This window comes from Megalopta genalis, chromosome 2, assembly GCF_051020955.1.
Source record: "Megalopta genalis isolate 19385.01 chromosome 2, iyMegGena1_principal, whole genome shotgun sequence".
In the NCBI taxonomy this organism is placed as follows: Eukaryota; Metazoa; Arthropoda; class Insecta; order Hymenoptera; family Halictidae; genus Megalopta; species Megalopta genalis.
This window is the reverse complement of record NC_135014.1, coordinates 1,193,100-1,216,302: the sequence shown is the minus strand read 5'-3', so window position 1 is coordinate 1,216,302 and position 23,203 is coordinate 1,193,100. Positions and strand designations below refer to the sequence as shown.

The following is a 23,203-nucleotide window of genomic DNA, read 5'->3' as shown; positions in this document are numbered from 1 at the left end:
CCATTTGAAGTTGTATAAGAAAGGAAAAAAGATTAGTGCAGCACAGCGCGTACTCTAAGGGTAGTTTTAAATCGCATGACTTTCTCACCCCTCCGACAGCGTGGCACAGCGGAGATCCGAGTTTATTTTGACCCAGAGCCTGAAAATTGTCCGAATGTTGATGCACAATGGTATAAATTTTGCTAAATGTCATTGGATAGATTGTAGAATAAAATATAAATATAATTGTATAAATATAATACAAAACAATATTATTATACAATGATATAAATTTTTCTAAATGTTATTAGGCAGATTGTACAAGTAAAATATATATAATTGTATAAATATAACAGAAATCATGTTATTATACAATGATATAAATTTTATTAAATATTATTAGGCAGATTGTACAAGTAAAATGTATATAATTGTATAAATATAACAGAAATCATATTATTATACAATGATAAAAATTTTAGTAAATGTTATTAGGCAGATTGTACAAGTAAAATATATATAATTGTATAAATATAACAGAAATCATGTTATTATACAATGATATAAATTTTACTAAATATTATTAGGCAGATTGTACAAGTAAAATATATATAATTGTATAAATATAACAGAAACCATGTCATTATACAATAATAAAAATTCTACTAAATGTTCTTAGGCAGATTGTACAAGTAAAATATAAATATAATTGCATAAATATAACAGAAACCATATTATTACGCAATGATATAAATTTTACTAAATGTTATTAGACACATTGTACAAGTAAAATATATATCATTGTATAATAATATGATTTCTATTATATTTATACAATGATATAAATTTTACTAAATGTTATTAGACAGATTATACAAGTAAAATATATATCATGGTATGATAATATGATTTCTGTTATATTTATACAATTATATAAATTTTACTAAATCTCATTAGACAAATCGTATGAATAAAACACAAATATAACATAAATGATATCTTTGCACAACAATATAAATTTCGCTAAACGTCATATTGGACCAATATCTTCGAAAATGTCCGATTCGCGCAAAGTTCCACGGTCTAATCCGGAAATATATCCATTGTCGAAGGGGCGGGAGAAAACGGCGGGAGAATCGAATCGATTTCCGTTGGGAAACGCGAAGGGTCCGACGTAGCTACGCTCCTGCGGTTGCCAAAAAGTGCTCGAGGACCCCCGTTACGTTGCGCTGTTCGACAAGAAAATTTGCCTCCGAGCTTGAACCGCGCATATCGCGCGCATACGTGTTCACATATAAAACTCGTACGGAGCGTCGCGGCCGCGTCGGTGCATATGTACGGGAGCGGGACGGGCGACGGCTGATTTATCGGTCGACATTTTTTCGGGGGATTTTTATTACGTTTTGATCCTTTCGCGCATACATTTTAGCGAACGGGCTCCCCTAATATGGCGACCCTCGTCGCACGGCCGACTGGGAACTTTCTGTCGAATGCGCGCTTTTCCGAAATATTTTAGGACGTCGCGCAGCGCCTCGTTCAATGGACAAAAGTCGAAAATTCATGGCTTACGATAGAGCTTCGAATACTCGTGAAGGTACATTTTAATTCTATTTACAATTTTTAACCGATTAAGAGTAATTTATTGTTGAGGTTGCGTCTAGGTTATGTCTAGGTTATGTCGGAGAACTTTCCGTCGAACGCGCGCTTTTCAATGGAGGCGCCTTGTTCAATGGAGGAAAGTTGAAAAATCCCGATATCGAAAATTTATGGCTTACAATATAACCTAAAATACTCGTGGAGTGTACATAGATTTTAATTCTATTCGCAATTTTTACCGATTTAATTCCATTTATTGTCAACGTTATTTCTAGGTTATGTCCAAAAACTTTCCGCCCGTACAATTCTGTTCCGCATCGATCGTTGCATTTGTGTAATTCTGCTCGAGAAAGCATTATAAGCGTGAAGAACGATTAGTTCAGAGGTTATGATTTCGCGTCCCGAATTATCGTATGCGCGAGAAGCGCTGCGCGCCGTCGAGCGTCTCGTTAACTCCTGAAATTATTCACGGAAACGCGCGCGACCGGAATTTATCATCCGCATCTCGATCACCGACGTGTAATAACGTTTTATGTTAATCGGGCTCGGTTGCGCCGTTATCAGCGAACCGGGGATCTTTATGCGTTTCCGCCGCATCGAAGGATCGTCGAAGATCTCGTTGCGGTTGCAACGTCGCACGAAAATCTCACGGATTTCTCGTTTATTTTTCGCTCCATTTCTCGTTTAATTTTTCGTTCCACTTCTCGTTTAATTTTTCGTTCATTTTTCGTTTATTTTTTCGTTCATTTTTCGTTTAATTTTTCGTTCATTTCTCGTTTATTTTTTCTATTTATTTCTCCGTTTATTTCTCGTTCATTTTTCGTTTATTTTTTCGTTCCATTTCTTGTTTATTTTTTCTATTTATTTCTCCGTTTATTTCTCGTTCATTTTTCGTTTATTTTTTCGTTCCATTTCTCGTTTATTTTTTCGTTCCATTTTTCGTTTAATTTTCGTTCATTTCTCGTTTAATTTTTTGTTCATTTCTCGTTTATTTTTTCTATTTATTTTTCCTTTATTTCTCGTTCATTTTTCGTTTATTTTTTCGTTCCATTTCTCGTTTAATTTCTCCTTTATTCCTCGTTTATGTTTTCTATTTATTTCTCGTTCATTTTTCTTTTATTTTTTCGTTCCATTTCTTGTTTAATTTCTCCTTCATTTCTCGTTTATTTTTTCTATTTATTTCTCGTTTATTTCTCGTTCATTTTTCGTTTATTTTTTCGTTCCATTTCTCGTTTAATTTTTCGTTCATTTGTCGTTTATTTTTTGTATTTAATTTTCATTTATTCCTTGTGTTCATTTCTCGTTTATTTATCGTTCGTCTCGAACAATATCGACGAAAATCACGTCTCAAGATGCACGAGGGCACATTTGCATGAAATTTTTTCGTCCCATTCGGCGACCGGTAATACAAGATTATTCACCGAAGTTTATACAAGAATTATTCAACTAAGGTAAGTGTTTTTATTTAACCGGGAACGGTAAAAATTAATATCATAATTTCTTACATGTTTAATATCGATAATTTACGACATACAAGTAACAACAATCGCAGTTTCAATTCGTTTATCGACATTTGATATTTATATATAAAACGTCGAGTCTTTTAAAAGAAACACTCGTAACGACATCTGTAAACGCTGATTCGAAAGGCATTTATATTTTGGTAATTAGTAATAAGCTATCTAGTCATTTTAGCGTTATTTTTAGACAAAGTAATCGTTGCTTTGATACAAAAGAAAATCGACTTACACAGTCACTGTGTCGTCTATCCTCAAATATTATTTATTAACACGGTTGCATTTGGCGCGTAGTTTTTTTCTGCTATGTGTGTACATTGCTGCGGTGCTTTACCGAAGTGCGCACCTTAACCTAGCCGGCGCAGTTCTCGATGAGCCGGCGCGTAGATCGTAGAGTATCTAACCTAATTTTGTGAAGTGCTACAGTGAGATTATCTTGATGCTAAGAATTATGGTTGTGTGTGTACATTTAAAAGAAAATGGATCATGTCGACCTTGGACACGCAGTGATCGGAACGTTCGCGGTATTTGGCTTGCAATAATAGATACATAACCTCGGTAATATATGCACACTTTACATTACGCTTTTCGATGAAATCCGTGCTCTCGGAGACGTAATATTTTGTGAAAAGTGACTATTCAAGTTGAAGAATAATAGGCGTAGCTCGAGTTGTCGATTTATCGGCGCGAAAGCTCTTGTTTTCTCCGACAAAGTTCGCCATCGTTGAGAACAGCGATTTTGAATTTTGCTGCCGAAGTTGCCGTAGTTCGTGTTACAAGTTAAAAAGCACGGTAGATCAACGCTCGAACGGAACGGACCTGTTGCACGAAAATATAACCGAGCATGCAAACAGATCGTTCACGCGTTTATTTATCGATTCTCCTTCGACCGTAGTTTCGTCGAGGCGCCGCGTCTGCTGGACGCGGCGTTAACATTGAATTTCGCCGAAAATGAAACGCGAAACCGACCGCGTCGAAATTGTCCGCCTCTCGCGACGTTTCGGGAGAACAACGTTGTCGTTTGTAATCCGAGAACGTCCGCCAAGTTACGCGCACTATTATCGTACATATATACAAATTACATTTACGTAGAATGTTTCCAGAATCGCGTTTAAAACTCCGGGCAATTTGACCGTTGCACGACGAACAAAACAGGCTTCGAAAATCCACTCGAAATCGCTCCGCCAATTATTCGACGGCGGATCCCGAATGCGAGTTCTCGTTTTGAGCGCGTGTGTCTTTTTTGCGAGATTCAAGATCAAAGAAACGGATAGATTTTCGGTCAGTGAAATTCCCTCGCTAGCGCGTCGACTATCCTCTGAAACGTGACGCTGTCCAGACCGCAAAACGGCATCTCCCGGGGCTGGAGGGGGGTCGATCTTCTCCGTCGGCGACGGAATATGTCGTCGAACTCGTCGACGGTGGTCGGAGGGTTCACCTTGGCGTAGTAGAGCGCCGCGAAACCGCTGTAGATCAGGAGAGCAGCGGTCGCAAGCTGGAAATCACGATTTCAGAATAAAGGATAAGAAATTGTCCGACTTCGAGCGACGATAACTCCGCGAATAATCGTCGTAGGATGATCGTCTTTTTTAAAAATTGAAGCTTGAAATCTGTACTTCAAGACGCTATTTTGCGATTTTTAATTGGACGCATCGTCGACGCTGTAACCACTTAAATACGAGGCCATGTTTGCCATGTCGGAAATCGCCAAGTTCGACGAAATGCACGGACTTTGGAAAATCTTTTTCGGAAATGCCGTTTACAGGGGAATAAAGTTCGATCCTTCCTCTTTAATTTAAAAAATGAGGAACGGAGCTGCGATTTTTTAACGCAAAGTTACAGGACTTTCAAGTATACCTTGCATCGTCACCCTGCGATGACTTTTGGCAGAGTTATCGACAAATGTGCATGGGTCGCTTCAAAGTGCTGTAACTCTGCGAAAAACAAATCGCAGCCCAGTTTCTTTTTTTGGAAATTAAAGAGGATCGTTCGGTTCAATTTGAAAAAAAGTTATCGTGTTTTGAAAGGTGTACGAATACTTTCGTGTCCGACTGTACGTATACGATCCAGTATAAAATCGTGAAAGCCTATATTGAAATAGAGGTTTCAAGCTTTAATATAAAAAAAAGATGATCATCCTAGGATGATTTCTCGCGGAGTTATCATCGGTCAAATTTGGCCAATTTTTATCCAACATTTTTTCGTGCTACAATTTTTTTGAGCTGCGTATAAACAAAGTTATTAATGTGTAAATTATAATAGTAACGTATAAATTACAATAACAATATATAAATTACAATAATAATATATAAATTACAATAATAATGTAGTGTGACGTTTTGCCGGATAATTTTCATCGTAAATGCATAAAATGTACATTCGATTAACAATCGATCGACTCACCTGGAAAACGGCCCAAAACTTGTAACTACCCTCGTTGATAAGGAAGTCGTAATAGCCGCCCCAATAGTCAACTTTCCCTTCCCCTATTGCCTTCATCTCTTTGTGTTCCTCTTCCTCGTGATGATCGTGATCATGATCGTACTCGTCTTCATCGTGACCACGTCGATACGCCCTCGGATGTCTAATAATAGCAAAAACTATATCACACGTCGAGTTCGATGCAATTCGTGCACAATCGTTCTATCGAAGGCATTACTTTTGCTTAAACATCCTCTTAAAATTTTCATGGTATCCCATAATTGTGTTACCACCCAGAAGGGGATGATTCCTGAGGTCATTTGAAGCAACTTTTTCCTTTGCGAAAATGTTCTACGAGGCTTCGTTCACGAGTTATTAACGAAAAACAGTGACCAGTGAGAGATCGCGTCCGACGCTCCGCCCTCGCGAGCACCGCCGCCGCGTCAGACGGCCGGCGCGACGCGCATTGGGCGGAGCGCCGGCCGCCCTCGCTCTCCGATTGGTCAGCGTTTTTCGTGAATAACTCGTAAACGAAGCCTCGTAGAACATTTTCGCAAAGGAAAAAGTTGCTTCAAATGGCCTCAGGAATCACCCCGTTCCAAGTGGCATCATAATTATGAGCGTATATCCTGTTTGCGATACAGCATTCGTTTCGTAGCTTCATTGTTGAAATATTTTATCAAACGCAAAGCGTACCATTTTTAAAAATCACAATGTTATCGAAATCATTCGATTCGATTCATTAATTAAGCGTCCAACGTGTTGCGTAAAGTTGGAAATTTCGACAATGATTCGAATGATTAAAGTACCTGTATGCTTGCGGAGCCGTAAGAGCCTCGAAGTTTGTCACAGACTCGCTTTCCTCCAACGGTATCGTATCGACTCCGGGACGATTGCTACCGGTCGAGGCATAAGAGACACAGACGAAGAACAAAAGACACTGGCAGACTAAATTCATTCGCCTTCTATCTGAAATGTCGGAAATAAAGGCGCCGGAATACGCCATATAAAATTTTAATTCGATACTATAACATAACCTAACATATACATAATATTGCCAAAGGGGTCGCTATATAAAATTTTATATAATTCGTTAATATAACAAAACCTAACATATATTTAACCTTGCCAAAGGGGTCGCCGTATAAAATGTTGATTCGATACTATAACATAACCTATATATAACATATACATAATACTGCCAAAAGTGGTCGCCGTATAAAATTTTAATTCGATACTATAACATAACCTAACATATATTTAACCTTGCCAAAGGGGTCGCCGTATAAAATTTTGATTCGATATTATAACATAACCTAACATATAAATAACCTTGTCAAAGGGGTCGCCGTATAAAATTTTAATTCGATACTATAACATAACCTAACATATGCATAACCTCACGAAAGTGGTCGAAAGGCACTTTTTTACATTTTTCGTTCAATACTGTTTTTACCAAAACGGTCAAATCTTAATTTAAAATTTCGTTTTAGAAAGATCACTCACTTTTGTGGAATTAACTGTACCATTTCTTTTAGTTATGTATATTATATATATAATATTATTATATATAGTAATATATAATATAATATATATATACATATATATGTATATAACTAATATGTATAATATATATATTATATATATTATTATATATTATATTATATAAGAGAGAATATATAACATATCCTCTCTATTTTTTTTAAAACTAATTCGATAATAAGTTTCCAGAAAATACTGCGACAAAAGTTTCCACAGTATTGCAATAAAAATCTCCACGATGCTCCAATTAAATCGTGCCGAGCATCCCCGAATTACCGCGAACGCGGCGAGCGATTCGGCAGCCGCTTACCCATAATTCCTTTTCCGCTCGACTCGCGTCGTACTGTCCAACGCACCCTGGCAGCAGCTCGTGGAAATAGCGCGAGAATCCTGTGCAGCTCGCATTCGCTCGCAGCACGTGTCCCGCGAGAACACCTTCTTTCAATTCACGGTTTCACGAATCGCGCGAGAAGCTGCCGTTCACCTTTGACCGGTTCGTTCATGCTTCGCGGTCGACGCGAACGAGTTCATCGATCGTTCCGAGGATCGTCGTCGGCTGCGTCGCGTAAGCTTCGCGCGGATTCGGCGCGGTTCGCTGATTCGGCGGCGAAGCCCGACGCTACTTGGCCGCGTTCAGCGTGCGAGGAACGCGATTGGCTCGGACGACGGTCGCCGTCGCCGCGAGTGCTCCTGGGCGATCGCGATTTTTCGACGAGCGCGTCCGATTCCGAGTTGCAGCGAGGCGGACCGAGTGTTCCGACGCGTCGTCGCGTTTTTATAGATTTCTGTGCTCGAGATTTCCGAGAAGCCTTTTCGGTTCCGCGATCGAGTTACGAAGTGTCGACGACGGGAACGGCGACGATCGGCGAACCGTCGGCGATAAAATCCAAACGGCGACTGAGACCGATTCGTGGGCCCAGTTCAAACACGGCTGTTACGTTTCACCGGCGCCGGTAACTGTATCACCAGAAACGTTAAGCAAATCCAGCAGCGTAGAGCGCTAAGTGCCCTAATTGTTACAGATCTTACGTATCGTCGCGTTGTCTAGAAAGACCATCCATCCAGTCGGGAATTCGCCAATAGGCGACGCACGAGCCGCGGGTTCGTTCACGTTCTAGCTTCTGTCAATGTTGTCTTCACTGTCCCATTTTGTTTGCTTTTTTTGTTTTTCGAAGAGGCTTGCCCTACGGAGATGGTTGGCGTTTGACCTCGTTCGATGAAATGGAATAGTTAACACTTTATCGACCGCTAGCCTATTTATCGGCTTTTTGATTGCCAATGTTTATCGATCGCTAGCCTATTAATCGGCTTTTCGATTGCCAATGCTTATCGACCGATAGCCTATTAATCGACTTTTAGCTATCGACGGTTTTCGCTTCTTTACTGTTTTGTTAGTAGCTGACCTCCTGTATGCTGACCTCCCCATATCCTTATGAATTATAATTATAATAATTATTATTATTTATTATTATTTTTAAAGGAATAAGCACAACACAATGAATAGCGAAAATTTAGCCGGTACTGGGAGCAAATGCGCGCGCGACTAAGCCAGTCCTTACTGAGTGGCAGCCTCAACCACGACCGGACGATAAAGTGTTAAGATATAAAGTAAGACGAGAAAATGAAATAAAATGGAGGAGAATAAAAAAATGAAAGAAGAAAATGAGATAAAATGGAAGAGTATAAACAATAGAACAAAGACATAAAATGATATAAAATGGAATATAAAATAAAACGAGAGAATAAAATAAAATGGAAGATGGTAAAAAATAAAACGAAAATATATAATACAAATAAAATGGAATAGAGTACACAATAAAACAAGTAAATAAAATCGAATAGAATGAAAAATAAAACAGGAAAATAGAATAGAACGGAATAGAATGAAAAATAAAACAAGACAACAAAATAAAATGGAAGAAAATAAAATGAAATGGAAGAAAATAAAACGTGAAGCAAGCAAATAAAATAAAATAATATGGAACAGAATAAACAATAAAACAAGAAAATAACAAAATGAAATTAAATAGAATAAGAAAATAAAAGAAGAAAATAAAATAAAGTGGAATAGAATAAAAAATGAAACAAGAAAGTAATATGGAAGAGAATAAAAAATACAGCAAGAAAATAAAATAAAATGGAAGAGAATAAACAATAAAAGAAGAAAATAAAATAAAACAGAAGGGAATAAATAGTAAAACGAAGAAAATAAAATAAAATGTAATACAATAAAATGCAATAAATTGAACTCAAATAAAATAAAATGTAATACAATAAAATGCAATAAATTAAACTGAAATCAAATAAAATGTAATACAATAAAATGCAATAAATTGAACTCAAATAAAATAAAATGTAATACAATAAAATGCAATAAATTAAACTGAAATCAAATAAAATGTAATACAATAAAATGCAATAAATTGAACTCAAATAAAATAAAATGTAATACAATAAAATGCAATAAATTGAACTCAAATAAAATAAAATGTAATACAATAAAATGCAATAAATTAAACTGAAATCAAATAAAATGTAATACAATAAAATGCAATAAATTGAACTCAAATAAAATAAAATGTAATACAATAAAATGCAATAAATTAAACCCAAATGAAATACAATAATTTGTACAATACAACGAATCTAAAATTACGCCATCGTTACAGCATGATATTGTTGCTCGCATCGAGACGAGTTCAACGGCCTATAGTAAATCATGCCCACTGAATTGAAAACCTTGACAATAACAAAAAAAATGCTTCGAAATCTCGTACATGCTCGACGATGTCGATAGAAACGTCTTCGTCTTTGTTCGTAAATAGCGGTGTCCGAGGAAAGCGGACGAGAGTTAATCGATACCATAACGCTGCTAAATACGTAAAAGGATGCGCTTTAGGTGCACGTGTCGCCGCGACGACACGCCGGAAAAGACGATGGGTGCGAGCCCGCCTAATGCAACGAGCGAAACCGGCAGCCAAGCCGAGCCGAGCCCTGTTTCTAACTGAACTTGCATCGAGCGAGAAACGTGTGTCGCAATTAACGCCGGTTTAGAGTATTGTTTCAACGGTACTTGCTTAAGGACACGCTAATCGCCTCGCCTAATACCGTAGGAGGATGTACATTCGGCGAAACCAGGTTGAGATATGCTCGTTGTTTTTTTCTATTGGGTTGGCAACTAAGTAATTGCCGATTTGTTCAATGAAATAAAAATTTCTTTTTTACTCGGAACGATGTTTAATCTGTAATGTATTTTCCACTTTGTTCGACGACCTTTTGCCATCTCTCTGACAACTTGAAAATTCCACGCTCGTAGAAAGTCTGATCCTTTTCGGCCAAAAACTGAGTTAAGTGAGATTTTACAGCGTCATCATCGTTAAAAGTTTTACCACGAAGGGAGTTGTCCAGGGATCGAAATAAGTGGTAATCCGATGGCGCGAGATCAGGACTATATGGTGGGTGTAACATCGATTCCCAACCAATATCCATCAATTTTTGCCGAGTGGACAAAGACGTGTGCGGCCTAGCATTGTCCTGCTGGAAAATGGCACCTAATATAAAACAATTCTGGTCGCTTTTCCTTGACCGCTGCATTCAATTTGTCCAGTTGCTAATATTCACGGATAATAAAAAATAGCATAATAATAATAATAATAATAATAATTTTATAATATAACATTTATAATATATATTTATTATATTATTTATATTATTATTTATATATTATATATTATATATAAATATATAACATTTATAATATATATATAAAACATTATATAATATATATTTATTATATTATTTATATTATTATTTATATATTATATATTATATATAAATATATAATATAATATTTATTTATATTATTATTTATATATTATATATTATATATAAATATATAATATAATATTTATTTATATTATTATTTATATATTACATTTATAATATAACATAAAAATGGGAGTGAGAGACATCTATAACTGAAATCGGCAATTACTTAGTTGCCAACCCAATATTTGGCCTCCTCTGGCGCGTCTCTTGTTTGCGATTCATCGGCAACAAAAGTTCCTACGGCGCGGGTCGCGTCGGTTCCGCGGCCCCCGCAAAACTTTCCATCATTTTGGCCGGTTTAAACGGCCGTTTCGTTGCACCGGGAACGCTAAAAGCTAAACGGTCAAATTGGCCGGGATAAAGGACAATCGAGAAGGCGAACGGCCCCGTTCAAACAACCCCGGAGGCATAGCGACGGGTGTCCCGAAACCGGAAGTCGAAAATGGAATTTTACGGTGACCTTTCGTCGATCGCGGGAGCTCTCGGAGTATGCTGAGTTTTTTCTTTTTTTTAGTCGAATCGTTACAGAATGACACGTTTCTGGTCGTCGAAGAAATTATGGTTTAGATTGATAAAATTATCTCGGAATTATAGAATGGAATATTATAGTTGGAACGCTGCGAAGTATAATTGTTGTAAAATAGTTGTAACATTTTTTGGTTCTGTTGCGAAACAACTAAGTAAATAACTAAATAGGTAAATAACTAAATAAGTAAATAACTAAACAAGTAAATAACTAAATAAGTAAATAACTAAAGAAGTAAATAACTAAAGAAGTAAATAACTAAATAAGTAAATAAGTAAATAACTAAATAACTAAATAAGTAAATAAGTAAATAACTAAATAAGTAAATAATTAGTTATTTAATTTTAATTAGTTATTTAGATAAGTAAATAAGTAAATAACTAAATAACTAATATTACAAATGTTACTAACGTTACTGGTATTACTAATATAAAACTAATATAACTAAGATAACTAATATAAAGCTAATATAATTAATATAAAACTAATATAATTAATATAAAGCTAATGTAGAACTAATAGAACTAAGGTAACTAATATAACTAAGATAACTAATATAAAACTAATATAACTAAGATAAGTAATGTAAAACTAATATAACTAAGATAAGTAATATAAAGCTAATATAACTAAGATAACTAATTTAAAGCTAATATAACTAAGATAACTAATATAAAACTATTATAATTAAGATAACTAATATAAAGCTAATATAACTAAGATAACTAATATAAAACTAATATAACTAATGTAAAACTATAATAAGTTATATTTATAATAATGTAAACTATAATATAACTAAGATAACTAATATAAAACTAATATAACTAACGTAAAACTATAATAATATAAAACTAATACAACTAATATAAAGCTAATAATAACTAAGATAACTAATATAAACCTAATATAGCTAACACAAAATTAATATAACTAATACAACTAACATAGAACTAAGAAAACTAAAACAACTGAATAACTAAAAGTAACTAAATAAATAATTGAATAAATAAAGGGAACGGGAGCCACGAAGAGAGCCTAGAAGCGCTAATAAATCAGAAGAATCGCGAGGACCATGTGTCCGGTGAGGGCTGATCCCGATCGCGGATCGCCGGCGAATTCTTATGCATGAAATGCATTATGCACCTAGGGAACAACACGGGAAAGTGTAATATGATGAGACACTTTGTATTCGCGGTACATACAGAAGCGAAACACCGTGCGGATATATCGGTAACCAAGAAAAGAAAACGGGGCATGTGTATATATATATATATATATATATATATATATATATACACGACGGGTTGCCCGGGCGGATTGCCGCCGCGTAATTGGTCAATCGGAATGCGGGACCATCAGAGATTCTCGCCCCGTTTCCTGTAATTCTTTCAATTCTGCCGATACTGACAAATTCCGGCTCGTTATCCGTCCCCAAAAAGCTGCACCGTGACTTCCCCCGGCGACGGTAAGAACCGGCCATAACCGAATACGCCCGTTTCAACAGGAATTCACGGACGCGACATTGTTCCGACGACGGAGTCCGTTCTGATGGCCGGGCTTCTTAACCCTTTACACTCGAGCGGCGACACCGAGGCGACGTTGAAAACTGCTACGCTATTTTCGTAAAGAATTTCTACTGATTATTAGATTTTTCTGTGTTCGATAAATTGTCGAATAATGGAAGCTTTCTATAAGCATGCGCGCATGAGAAAAACGAATAGGAACAAAGTATATCGTGTATTGCTCCAATTTTGTTTATAAATAATAACAAGAAATAAAATGGGAGCAGTATTATATTTTTTTTCAGAAATTTCTGGCACCGCTTTCGACGCTGAACGGGTTAAATCAGCGTAAACAGTGAATAAAATAAAAATCTGTGTATCTTGACTATAAAATTGAACTCGGATTTAGATAATTGTAGAAAAATCTGATCCTTTCGACGACTAAAACTGCAGAGCCTTAATAATAATAATAATAATAATAATAATTGTTCGGTACTTTTTTCTTATTAAATCATCTTTTATGTTCACAGGAATACCTTAATTCATAAACGAATCGTGTTATTCAGTTTATGTTATTTATTTAATTTTATTTTTGGTTATTTATTTATTCATTTATTTATTCATTTATTCAGTTCGTATAATTTAACATTAACATAATTATTTATTGTCACGAGAGTATGTACAAAGCTTAAACATAATCATATTTACACATACAAAGCGCACAGTTATCGATCGTACACAGTTAGTCCATATAAATCGCGTCGTATCAATTAAGATCGAGAATTCTTTATTTCCTTTTGTCGCCCCAAGTAATAACAAAATTAAAAAAAAAGGAAAAAAAGGCGTTTTAGTTATCGTCTAACATTTTAGAATCGTCTAACATCCTCTAAAAAGAATTCAAGTCGCTTCATCCAGCTTTAAAAAAAACGTTACGTTAGCGAAATCTCTCCGATCGACGCTCTACTTGTACACGAAAATGGACAATTCGAGAGATATTTCATCTTAAATACAACATATAATGTTAGAATATATTCTAACGCACGCTCGATTTCGCGAGTACAGTAATGTCTCTCTAATTGACGCTTAGATTGTCCACGAAAATGGACAATTTGGGGAGAAGAGATACCTTTGATATTCGAGCCTTGCGATTCATTTTTAGTTACAAACCGTCAACAACTATAAAAACGAACCGTAAGGATCGAATAATCGTGTCTCCTCTCCCCAAATTGTCCATTTTTGTGCACAATCTGAGCGTCAGTTAGGCAGACATTACTGTACTTGGAAGCGAAATATCGAGTTCTAACAGAGCACAACTTCGAGCGACGATAACTCCGCGAAAAATCACCTTCGGACGATGACTCTTTTTTTAAATTAAAGCTCGAAACCTCTGCTATCGGACAGCGTGCCTGGATATTAAGTTCCACGCATCCACGCCACTGTAACCCTTTAAATGCGAGGCCATGTCCGTCGAACGTCATACGTCGTATCGTCGAGTTCGACGAATCGCACGGACTTTGGACAATTTTTCTCCGAGATGCCGTTCACGGCAGAACGAAGTTCGATCTTTCCCCTTTAATTTGATAAAAAAGAAACTCGGCTGCGATTTTTTCTCGCAAAGTTACAGCAGTTTATAGTAACCCTTGCGTGTTCTCCAATCTATGGTACGAATTGTCAACAACCATAAAAACGAGCTGCGAGGCTCGAACAATCGCATCTGCTCTCCCGAAATTGTCCATTTTTCTGCGCAATCTGTGCGTCAGTTAGGGAGACATTACTGTACACCCCCGACGATCTCCTCGAACTCGATCGAAAAATTCTACCGAGCAACGCTGACGGCTACAGTAATGTCTCCCTTACTGACGCTCAGTTTGTCCACTAAATTGGATCATTTGGGAAGAGGAGATACGATTATTCGAGCCTCGTGGCTCGTTTTTATAATTGTGGACAATTTATAACTATAAAAATAAACCGCAAGGCTCGAACAATCGTATCTCCTCTTCCCAAATTGTCCATTTTTCTGCGCAATCTGTGCGACAGTTAGGGAGACATTACTGTACAACCCCGACGATCTCCTCGAACTCGATCGAAAAATTCTGCCGAGCAACGCTGACGGCTACAGTAATGTCTCCCTTACTGACGCTCAGATTGTCCACTAAATTGGATCATTTGGGAAGAGGAGATACGATTATTCGAGCCTCGTGGCTCGTTTTTATAATTGTGGACAATTTATAACTATAAAAATAAACCGCAAGGCTCGAACAATCGTATATCCTCTTCCCAAATTGTCCATTTTTCTGCGCAATCTGTGCGTCAGTTAGGGAGACATTACTGTACACCCCCGACGATCTCCTCGAACTCGATCGAAAAATTCTGCCGAGCAACGATGGCGGCTATACGGTTCACCGACGGGCCCCTCGAGGCCCCTTGAGTCCCCGAAGGATTCTAAGAACCCTTTCCGAACTTCTCCGCGAAGCTCTCGACCCCCTCCAACGCTCTCCCGGCCAAGTCCCACCAGCTGACGTCCGCGTACGTTCTGCCGTGCTCGACGGCTTCCGCCAGGTGAGCCGGGAACGCGATCTTGTGCCTGGCGATGCTCTTCAATACCAGAGCGGCGATGTAAATGATGAAGTAGATGCTGAAGTACAGCGGAACATACCAGAGCTTCTTCCCGATGAAATAGTACGAGTACGGCCTCTTGTCGAGCCTCTGATCGTTCATTTCCGGCTTCTCGGTGTGCTCGTGATGGTACTCCGGTATGTGATCGTAGATCAGCTCGTGATGGAAATCGTGATCGTGATCGTGATCGTGATCGTACGAGTGGCCGTCGTACGGAGGATGATCTAGGGGAGCGGAATACTCGATCGGTTTCGGCGGCGGATCGCTGGGATAAGAGGATCCCACCGGAAAATCGGGATAATCGGGATCGTCGTGCGAGCCGAATGGGTCTGGCTTGTACGAATCCGGTTTGTACGAGTCTGGTTTGTATGAATCTGGCTTGTACGAGTCCGGTTTGTACGAATCTGGCTTGTACGAGTCCGGTTTGTGCGAATCTGGCTTGTACGAGTCCGGTTTGTACGAATCTGGCTTGTACGAGTCCGGTTTGTGCGAATCTGGCTTGTACGAGTCCGGTTTGTACGAGTCCGGCTTGTACGAGTCCGGCTTGTACGAATCTGCTGGCTGAAAACGAATCGTTCGAAATTTCGATCATTTCAAATTAAAAACAGAAAATTCAAATGAACAAATTAAATTTCGAATAAAAAAACAATAGAAATTACAGTAAATTCTGCCTAATTGACGCGCAACTTGAATGGACAATTTGAGACGACGAGGCACGATTGTAAATAATATTCGCCGAAGAAGGCGAAGCTGCGCCTATTATTCTTTAACTTGAATATTTACTTTTCTCTGTCAGAGCTACGTCAATGACTTGACGACTTTTAAACTGAACCGGTTAAATTGGAGATCGAAATAAATCGATAAAGAAGCGAACGATACAGCGACGAAAAGAATTATGGCTAGAAACGATGCAACTTTGTCCGACGATAACTCCGCGAAAAATCATCGTAGGACGATGACTTTTTTCTTAAATTACAGCTCGAAACCTCTACTTTTAAATACCCTTTCCCGATTTTATGTTCGACGCATCCTCGACGCTGTAACTATTCAAATGCGAGGCCATGTTTGTCGCGTCGAAAATTGCCAAGTTCGTCGAAATGCACGAGCTCTGGAAAATTTTTTCCTAGGATAGCGTTCGCGGGAGAATAAAGTTCGTTCATTCCGCTTCAATTTGAGAAACGCGGCTATAATTTTTTTACGCGAAGTTACAGGACTTTGAAGCAACCCTTGCATCGTCACCCTACGATGACTTTTGGCGGAGTCATCGACGAATGTGCATGGGTCGCTTCGAAGTGCTGTAACTTTGCAAAAAAAAATCGCAGGCGAGTTTCTTTTTTTTTAAATTGATGAGGAAGAATCGAAGTTTATACTACTGCAAACGGCATCCCGGAATAAAATTTGTCAAAGTCCGTGCATTTTGTCAAAGTCCGTGCGTTTCGTCGAACTTAGCAATTTTCAATGTGACAAACATGGCGTCGCATTTAAAGGGATTATAATGGCGAGAGTGCATCGAATCTGAAATCCGATAAGACTATTTTAAAGTACAGGTTTCAAGCTTTAATTCGAGATAAAGATGATAATCCTGCGAAGATTTCTCGCCGAGTTGTCGCCGATCAAAGTTGACCAATTTTTCTCCAATCTATTTTAAGAAAACTAAATTTTTCTTTAATTTAACTTTAAATTTAACTTTAATTGTAAGAAAACTAAAAGACATTTACACTTTCGTTCTCGTTAAAAAAAAATCTACATTTCACGTAAAATTTCTTCGAGAAATTACTTTTACAAGCATTCGATTCGTCCCGCGTTTTTCGTTCGTTACATGCACAGTACATATATATTAATATAAATCGAATAGCTAAATATCAGTAATAACATTGTCAATTCCGCCAACTAGAAAATTGTTAATTTCATCGAAATAATTTTATCACATAAAATAAATCTCTCTCTCTCCCTCTCTCTGTGCTCGACGAGTATACACGCCGCAGCCAACCGGTTAATTTATCTGCCGAATGTTCTCCCGTTGAAATCGGCGCGATAGTCGATAGTTCGACATAAATAAGCAGCAGAGATTAGGATTCTCCGGCGAAGCTTATTCTACCTAGCACGGATCACAGAGGATTCTCAATTTCATTCGAATAATCGTCGTCGAGCGAACGCGTTCGTTTCCGAGAAAAATATCGAAATATCAGCGATCATCCCTCGATCTCGAATCGCGCGCGCATCGTCGGACCTGCTCGAAAGCAAGATTAACGTACGCCGGCCTCGCATTTTCTATGAACGAACCGATTAGCAACGATTACTTGTCGCTGGCATCGTAAATTACAGGATAAAACCCTAAGTCAGCGTGTTGTTCGCTTCGACGCGAACCGGGCAAGAAATAAAATCGAATAAAATCAAATAAAATCAAATAAAATATAAAACAAACGCAAAAAGAAATAAAATAAAATTTGCATAAGCATCAGCCGGCTTCTAGTAATCGTTATGGTAATTCTAAAGCTTCGGCGCGGAGGTTTTGTTGCGTCAAATAAACTACGCGCATTCGATCTGGTGTGCGGGAATAATCGCGCGCGGCCTTTCGGCGAACGCGAGCCGGGGTGAAAATTTCGGGCCCTAATGGAGGGCCCCGTCTGCGGAGAATTTTGTTACCTTGTCGCTGATTTCGTAGTCCGAGTAATCGGCGACGGACAGCGGCATCGAGACGGGCTTGTCCGCGAGATAGTCCGCCGCCGGCCTCGGCGCGGGTTTATCGCCGAGATACCCGGACGGCTTCGGGATCGCCGGTTTGTCGTTTAGGAAATCCTCCGACGGTTTGTAGTCGTAAGCGTCCGCGAACGGCTGCTGCTTCGTGAAATCGAAGCCGTTCGAGGACGCGGGGCCGCTGGGTGGTCCGCTCGGAGGGCCGTTCGCGGGACCAATCGGCCGGCCCGATTCGACTGGCCGGGGACTCTCCTTGCCGCCGCTCGACGGCTCTTTGTTTTTGAAGGCGTAAATCGGCGACGGATGGTACCTGTCCTGTAGCTGCTTCCTCGCGTTCAGCTTTGCCAGCATCTCGTAATCCAGCGTCGAGTATCTGCCGATTCGAACGTTTGTTGTGTGTGTACGTTTGTGTATCGTTATTCGTTGTTCGTTTGTCCGGCAGAATATCTATTTGTTACTAGGGGACTGATAAAAGGAAGGAGATCTTATGTAGCCGTCGCGCGAGCACGGATATGAATCGATATATATCGAAATAAATCGAAAGAAATGTACGTGTACGTGTGAAACTTTGGAAAAAATTGGCCAAATTTGCGAGACGATAACTTTGAGAATAATCATTGTAGGATGATCGGCTTTTTTTTAAATTGAAGCTTGAAACCTCCGTTTTAAGATAGTGCTTCTGGATTTTAATATCTAGTGTACCCTCGCCACTGTAGCCATTTAAATGCGAGGCCATGTGAAAGAGGTCATGTCGAAAATTTGACGGAAGTTTGCAAGTTTGACGAAATGCACGGACTTTGGGAAATTTTTTTCAGGAATGTCGTTCACGGGAGAATAAAGTTCGCTCCTTCCGCTTTAATTTGAAAAAAAAGAAACGCAGCTACGATTTTTTTACGCAAAGTTACAGGACTTTGAAGCGACCCTTGCATCATCATCCTGCGACGACTTTTGACAGAGTTATCGACAAATATGCATGGGTCGCTTCAAAGTGCTGTAACTTTGCGAAAAAAAATCGCTGCTTCGTTTCTCTTTTTTCAAATTAAAGAGGAGGAATCGTACTTTATTCTCCTGTAAACGGCATCCCGGAATGAAATTTGTCAAAGTCTGTGCATTTTGTCGAAGTCCGTGCATTGTCCCAAAATTGGCAATTTTTAATGCGACGAAAATGGGCTCGCATTTAAAGGGATTGCAACGACAAGAGTGCGTCGAACTTGAAATCCGGTAAAACCGTTTTAAAGTACAGGTTTCAAGCTTTAATTTGAGATGAAGATGATCATTCTGCGAAGATTTCTCGCGGAGTTATCGTCGGTCAAAGTTGGCCGATTTTTCTCCAATTTATCTATGTTATAATTATTTGATCGGTATATTTGAAGAAATTCGCATTTCTCGCTGATAAAAACCTACATTCTCTATTTTTCGTTCGTACCTTGAACCGGACGAGTAGTCGACAGCCTCGCCCTTGTGCAGTTTCGGACCTTTCGGCGCCACATAGACAGGGGATGCGGTAATTGTGATGTGTTTCACGCTTCTGCCCTCGTTTTCAGTCTCGTTGCCGCCAGTTATAATTCTGAAACGTCGAGAACATCCCAATTTCATTCTCCATGGTAACCGAGCAACTATCTAAATCAATTAACAAATACAAGGTGACCCGAAAATGTCTCGCAATCCGGAAATGGGAGGTTCCCGAGGTCATTGGAAGCAACTTTTTCCTTTGCGAAAATTTTCTCCGAGGCTTCGTTTACGAGTTATCAACGAAAAAACACTGACCAATAAGAGGCGAGCTCGGCTGGCGCGCGGCGGCCCAGCCAACGAGCGCACGGAGCCCGGTTCCGCTCATTGGCTCGGCCGTTTCGCGGCAAATGATCTCGCCTCTGATTGGTCACTGTTTTTCGTCAGTGACTCGTAAACGAAGCCGCGGATTGCATTTTCGCTAAGGAAAAAGTTGCTTCGAATCACCTCAGGAATCCCCTACTTTCGGATTGCGAGACATTTTTGGGACACCCTTTATAACGAAATATTTGAAATTTATGCACTAGTAATTAATAAGAATAATAGGAATAATAAAAGTAATAGAAATGAATAAGAACAGTAAGAATAATAAAAGTAATAAAAATTAATAAGGATAGTAAGAATAATAAAGGTAATAAAAATTAGTAAGAATAGTAAGAATAATAAGAACAGTAGTAATAATAAAAGTAGTAAGAAATTAATAAGAATAATGAGAATAGTAAAAGTAATAAGAATTGATAAGAATGATAAGAATAATAAAAATAATAGAAATTAATAAGAATAGCAAGAATAGTGGTAGAATAGAAGTATAAGAATAGTAGTAATAATAAAAGTAGTAAAAATTAGTAAGAATAATGAGAATAGTAAAAATAATAAGAATAATAAAGCTAATAAAAATTGGTAAGAATAATAAGAATACTAAAGCTAATAAAAATTGGTAAGAATAATAAGGACAATAAAGCTAATAAGAACTAATAAGAATAATAAGAATAATAAGAATAATAAAGCTAATAAAAATTGGTAAGAATAATAAGAATAATAAAGCTAATAAAAATTGGTAAGAATAATAAGGATAATAAAGCTAATAAGAACTAATAAGAATAATGAGAATAATAAAAGTAATAAGAATTAATAAGAATAATAAAAATAATAGAAATTAATAAGTATAGAGTAAGAATAATAAAAGTAATAAGAATGGTAAGAATAATAAGGACAGTAGTGATAATGAAAGTGGTAAAAATTGATAAGAATAATGAGAATAGTAAAAGTAATAAGAATTAATGAAAGTAATAAAAATTGGTAAGAATAATAAGAATAATAAAAATAATAGAAATGAATAAGAATAGTAAGAATAGTAGTAGAATAGAAATATAAGAGAATAGTAGTAATAATAAAAGTAGTAAGAATTAGTAAGAATAATGAGAATAGTAAAAATAATAAGAATGATAAAGCTAATAAAAATTGGTAAGAATAATAAGAATAATAAAGCTAATAAGGACTAATAAGAATAATGAGAATAATAAAAGTAATAAGAATTAATAAGAATAATAAAAATAATAGAAATTTTAATAAGAGTAGAGTAAGAATAATAAAAGTAATAAAAATTAGTAAGAATGATAAGGATAATAAAAATATAAACAATTAATAAGAATAATCAAAATAATAAAAATAATAAAAATTGCATATATATATATAATCATGATTATATATATATTATATATATATATATATATATATATATATATATATATATATATATATATATATATATATGCAATTTTTATTATTTTTATTATTTTGATTATTCTTATTAATTGTTTTTATTTTTATTATCCTTATCATTCTTACTAATTTTTATTACTTTTATTATATACTATATTATATATTATAATATATTTATTATATACTATACTTTATTACTTTTATTATTACTTTTATTATATATATAATAAGAGTAATAAAACTAATAAAAATGAATAAGAATAATAGATGCTGTATTAAACAATATAATTCTAAAACATGATTTTCCGTGGTAACCTAATCGACAACCCTTGCCACCCTTATTCCCGAGGACCGATCGATCGATCAAACCTGGTGATCCACGGCGTCCGATCGTTCCCAAGATCCGTCTGCTGCTGGCCGTTCCTCGACACTTTCGCGTATGACGTAACTTCCGGTAGAACCGAGGCGACGACCGACAGATTCGCTAAAACGAGCGAGATCAGTATGCGCATCATCTTCTCCGGCAGCCAAAGATGAATGATCGAGAAACTCCTGTTCGCCTCTTCTATATAGACTCGTAACTGTATCTCGCCGGTTAGAGCCTGGAGATTTATTGTCCTCGCACTAATTTCGTGCTTTCTGAATCGTTAGCACTGTGTCAATCGACACAGCTTTTGGCTGCTATTTTTTTTTTTTTTTTAGAACGTTCCGCGATCGTTCGAGGAACACAATCTCGTTCGACTGCACAGATCGAATCGTAGCGTAGTTTATTTAACCAGCAACAAAACCTCCGCGCCGATGCTTTAGAATTACCATAACGATTACTAGAAGCCGGCTGATGCTTACGCAAATTTGTATTTCATTTCGAGGAACACAATCTTCGGTGCGATCGCTCGAATCGTTCGGCACCGATTACCGGCACGATCGATCCGCCGAATACGGTGCTCCGACGGAACACGCCGAGCCATCGGAATCGCGTCCGAACAGACGAAAGTTCTGCCGCGAAACACGGAGCCGCTAATCGAGAAATATTCCTCTAATCTGTTTCGCAAACTGTAACACACCGTTACACTACACGAGGAGGATGCCCGGGAAGGAAACAAACGACGATTAACGGCGTCCTTGACCGGTTAATCGGCGACCAGCGAGTTACCGAGATCGGACGGGCGAGCAAGTTCTTTCGCCGGCAATCGAAACAATTTAATTTATTTTTATATTAATTATATTAATTATTTTAAGGATTTAGGCAGAGCAGTGGAGCCAGTTACTGTGGGACCAGAGTTGCGCAGAATTGCAGTTGAATTGTACTCAGGGAATTGTAATTACGAAGTAATTCAATTATATTGAAATTCAATTATAGTGTAATTTGTAATGAGAATCGCCGTCGAATTCAATTCCAAAGTAATTCAATTAGATTGTAATTCGTAATTCAGATCTCCATCGAATTAAATTCCAAAGTAATTTAATTACGTATATCGAAATTTAATTTATTTTTATATTAATTATATTGATTATTTTAAGGATTTAGGCAGCAGTGGAGCCAGTTACTGTGGGGCCAGAGTTGCGCAGAGAATTGCAGTTGAATAGTACTCAGAGAATTATAATTACGAATTAATTCAATTATAGGGTAATTTCTAATGAGGATCGCCGTCGAATTCAATTCCAAAGTAATTCAATTAGATTGCAATTCGTAATTCAAATCTCCATCGAATTAAATTCCAAAATAATTCAATTACGTATATCGA

At 37.3% G+C, this 23,203-nt stretch overlaps 2 protein-coding genes and 1 long non-coding RNA gene across 4 annotated transcripts in view; 1 reads left to right on the top strand and 2 right to left on the bottom strand.

Moving 5' to 3' along the window:
- Positions 1-3,013: 3,013 nt before the first annotated feature.
- LOC117223458 (uncharacterized) lies at positions 3,014-7,964 on the bottom strand. Of its 2 annotated transcripts, XM_033475731.2 has the most exons (4): positions 7,366-7,964; positions 6,323-6,482; positions 5,496-5,676; positions 3,014-4,587 (listed from the first exon to the last, which is right to left on the bottom strand). In XM_033475731.2, exons 1-4 carry the CDS (start codon positions 7,367-7,369, stop codon positions 4,375-4,377), a joined length of 558 nt encoding a protein of 185 aa, XP_033331622.1. In that variant the 5' UTR covers positions 7,370-7,964; the 3' UTR covers positions 3,014-4,374. The 2 variants fall into 2 exon arrangements, with proteins under 2 accessions (XP_033331622.1, XP_076384771.1); XM_076528656.1 differs by lacking the exon at positions 7,366-7,964 and having other exon boundaries at positions 6,323-7,021.
- Positions 3,463-23,203, top strand: part of LOC143263858 (uncharacterized) — a 73,958-nt gene continuing 54,217 nt past the window's right edge. Inside the window, exon 1 of the long non-coding RNA XR_013037199.1 lies at positions 3,463-3,650. This is a non-coding gene — a long non-coding RNA (uncharacterized LOC143263858). The remainder of the gene's footprint in view (positions 3,651-23,203) is intronic.
- On the bottom strand, positions 13,685-22,242 carry LOC117223457 (uncharacterized). Its single transcript, XM_033475730.2, has 4 exons — positions 21,828-22,242; positions 19,654-19,794; positions 18,177-18,600; positions 13,685-16,091 (listed from the first exon to the last, which is right to left on the bottom strand). Exons 1-4 carry the CDS (start codon positions 21,971-21,973, stop codon positions 15,357-15,359), a joined length of 1,446 nt encoding a protein of 481 aa, XP_033331621.2. The 5' UTR covers positions 21,974-22,242; the 3' UTR covers positions 13,685-15,356.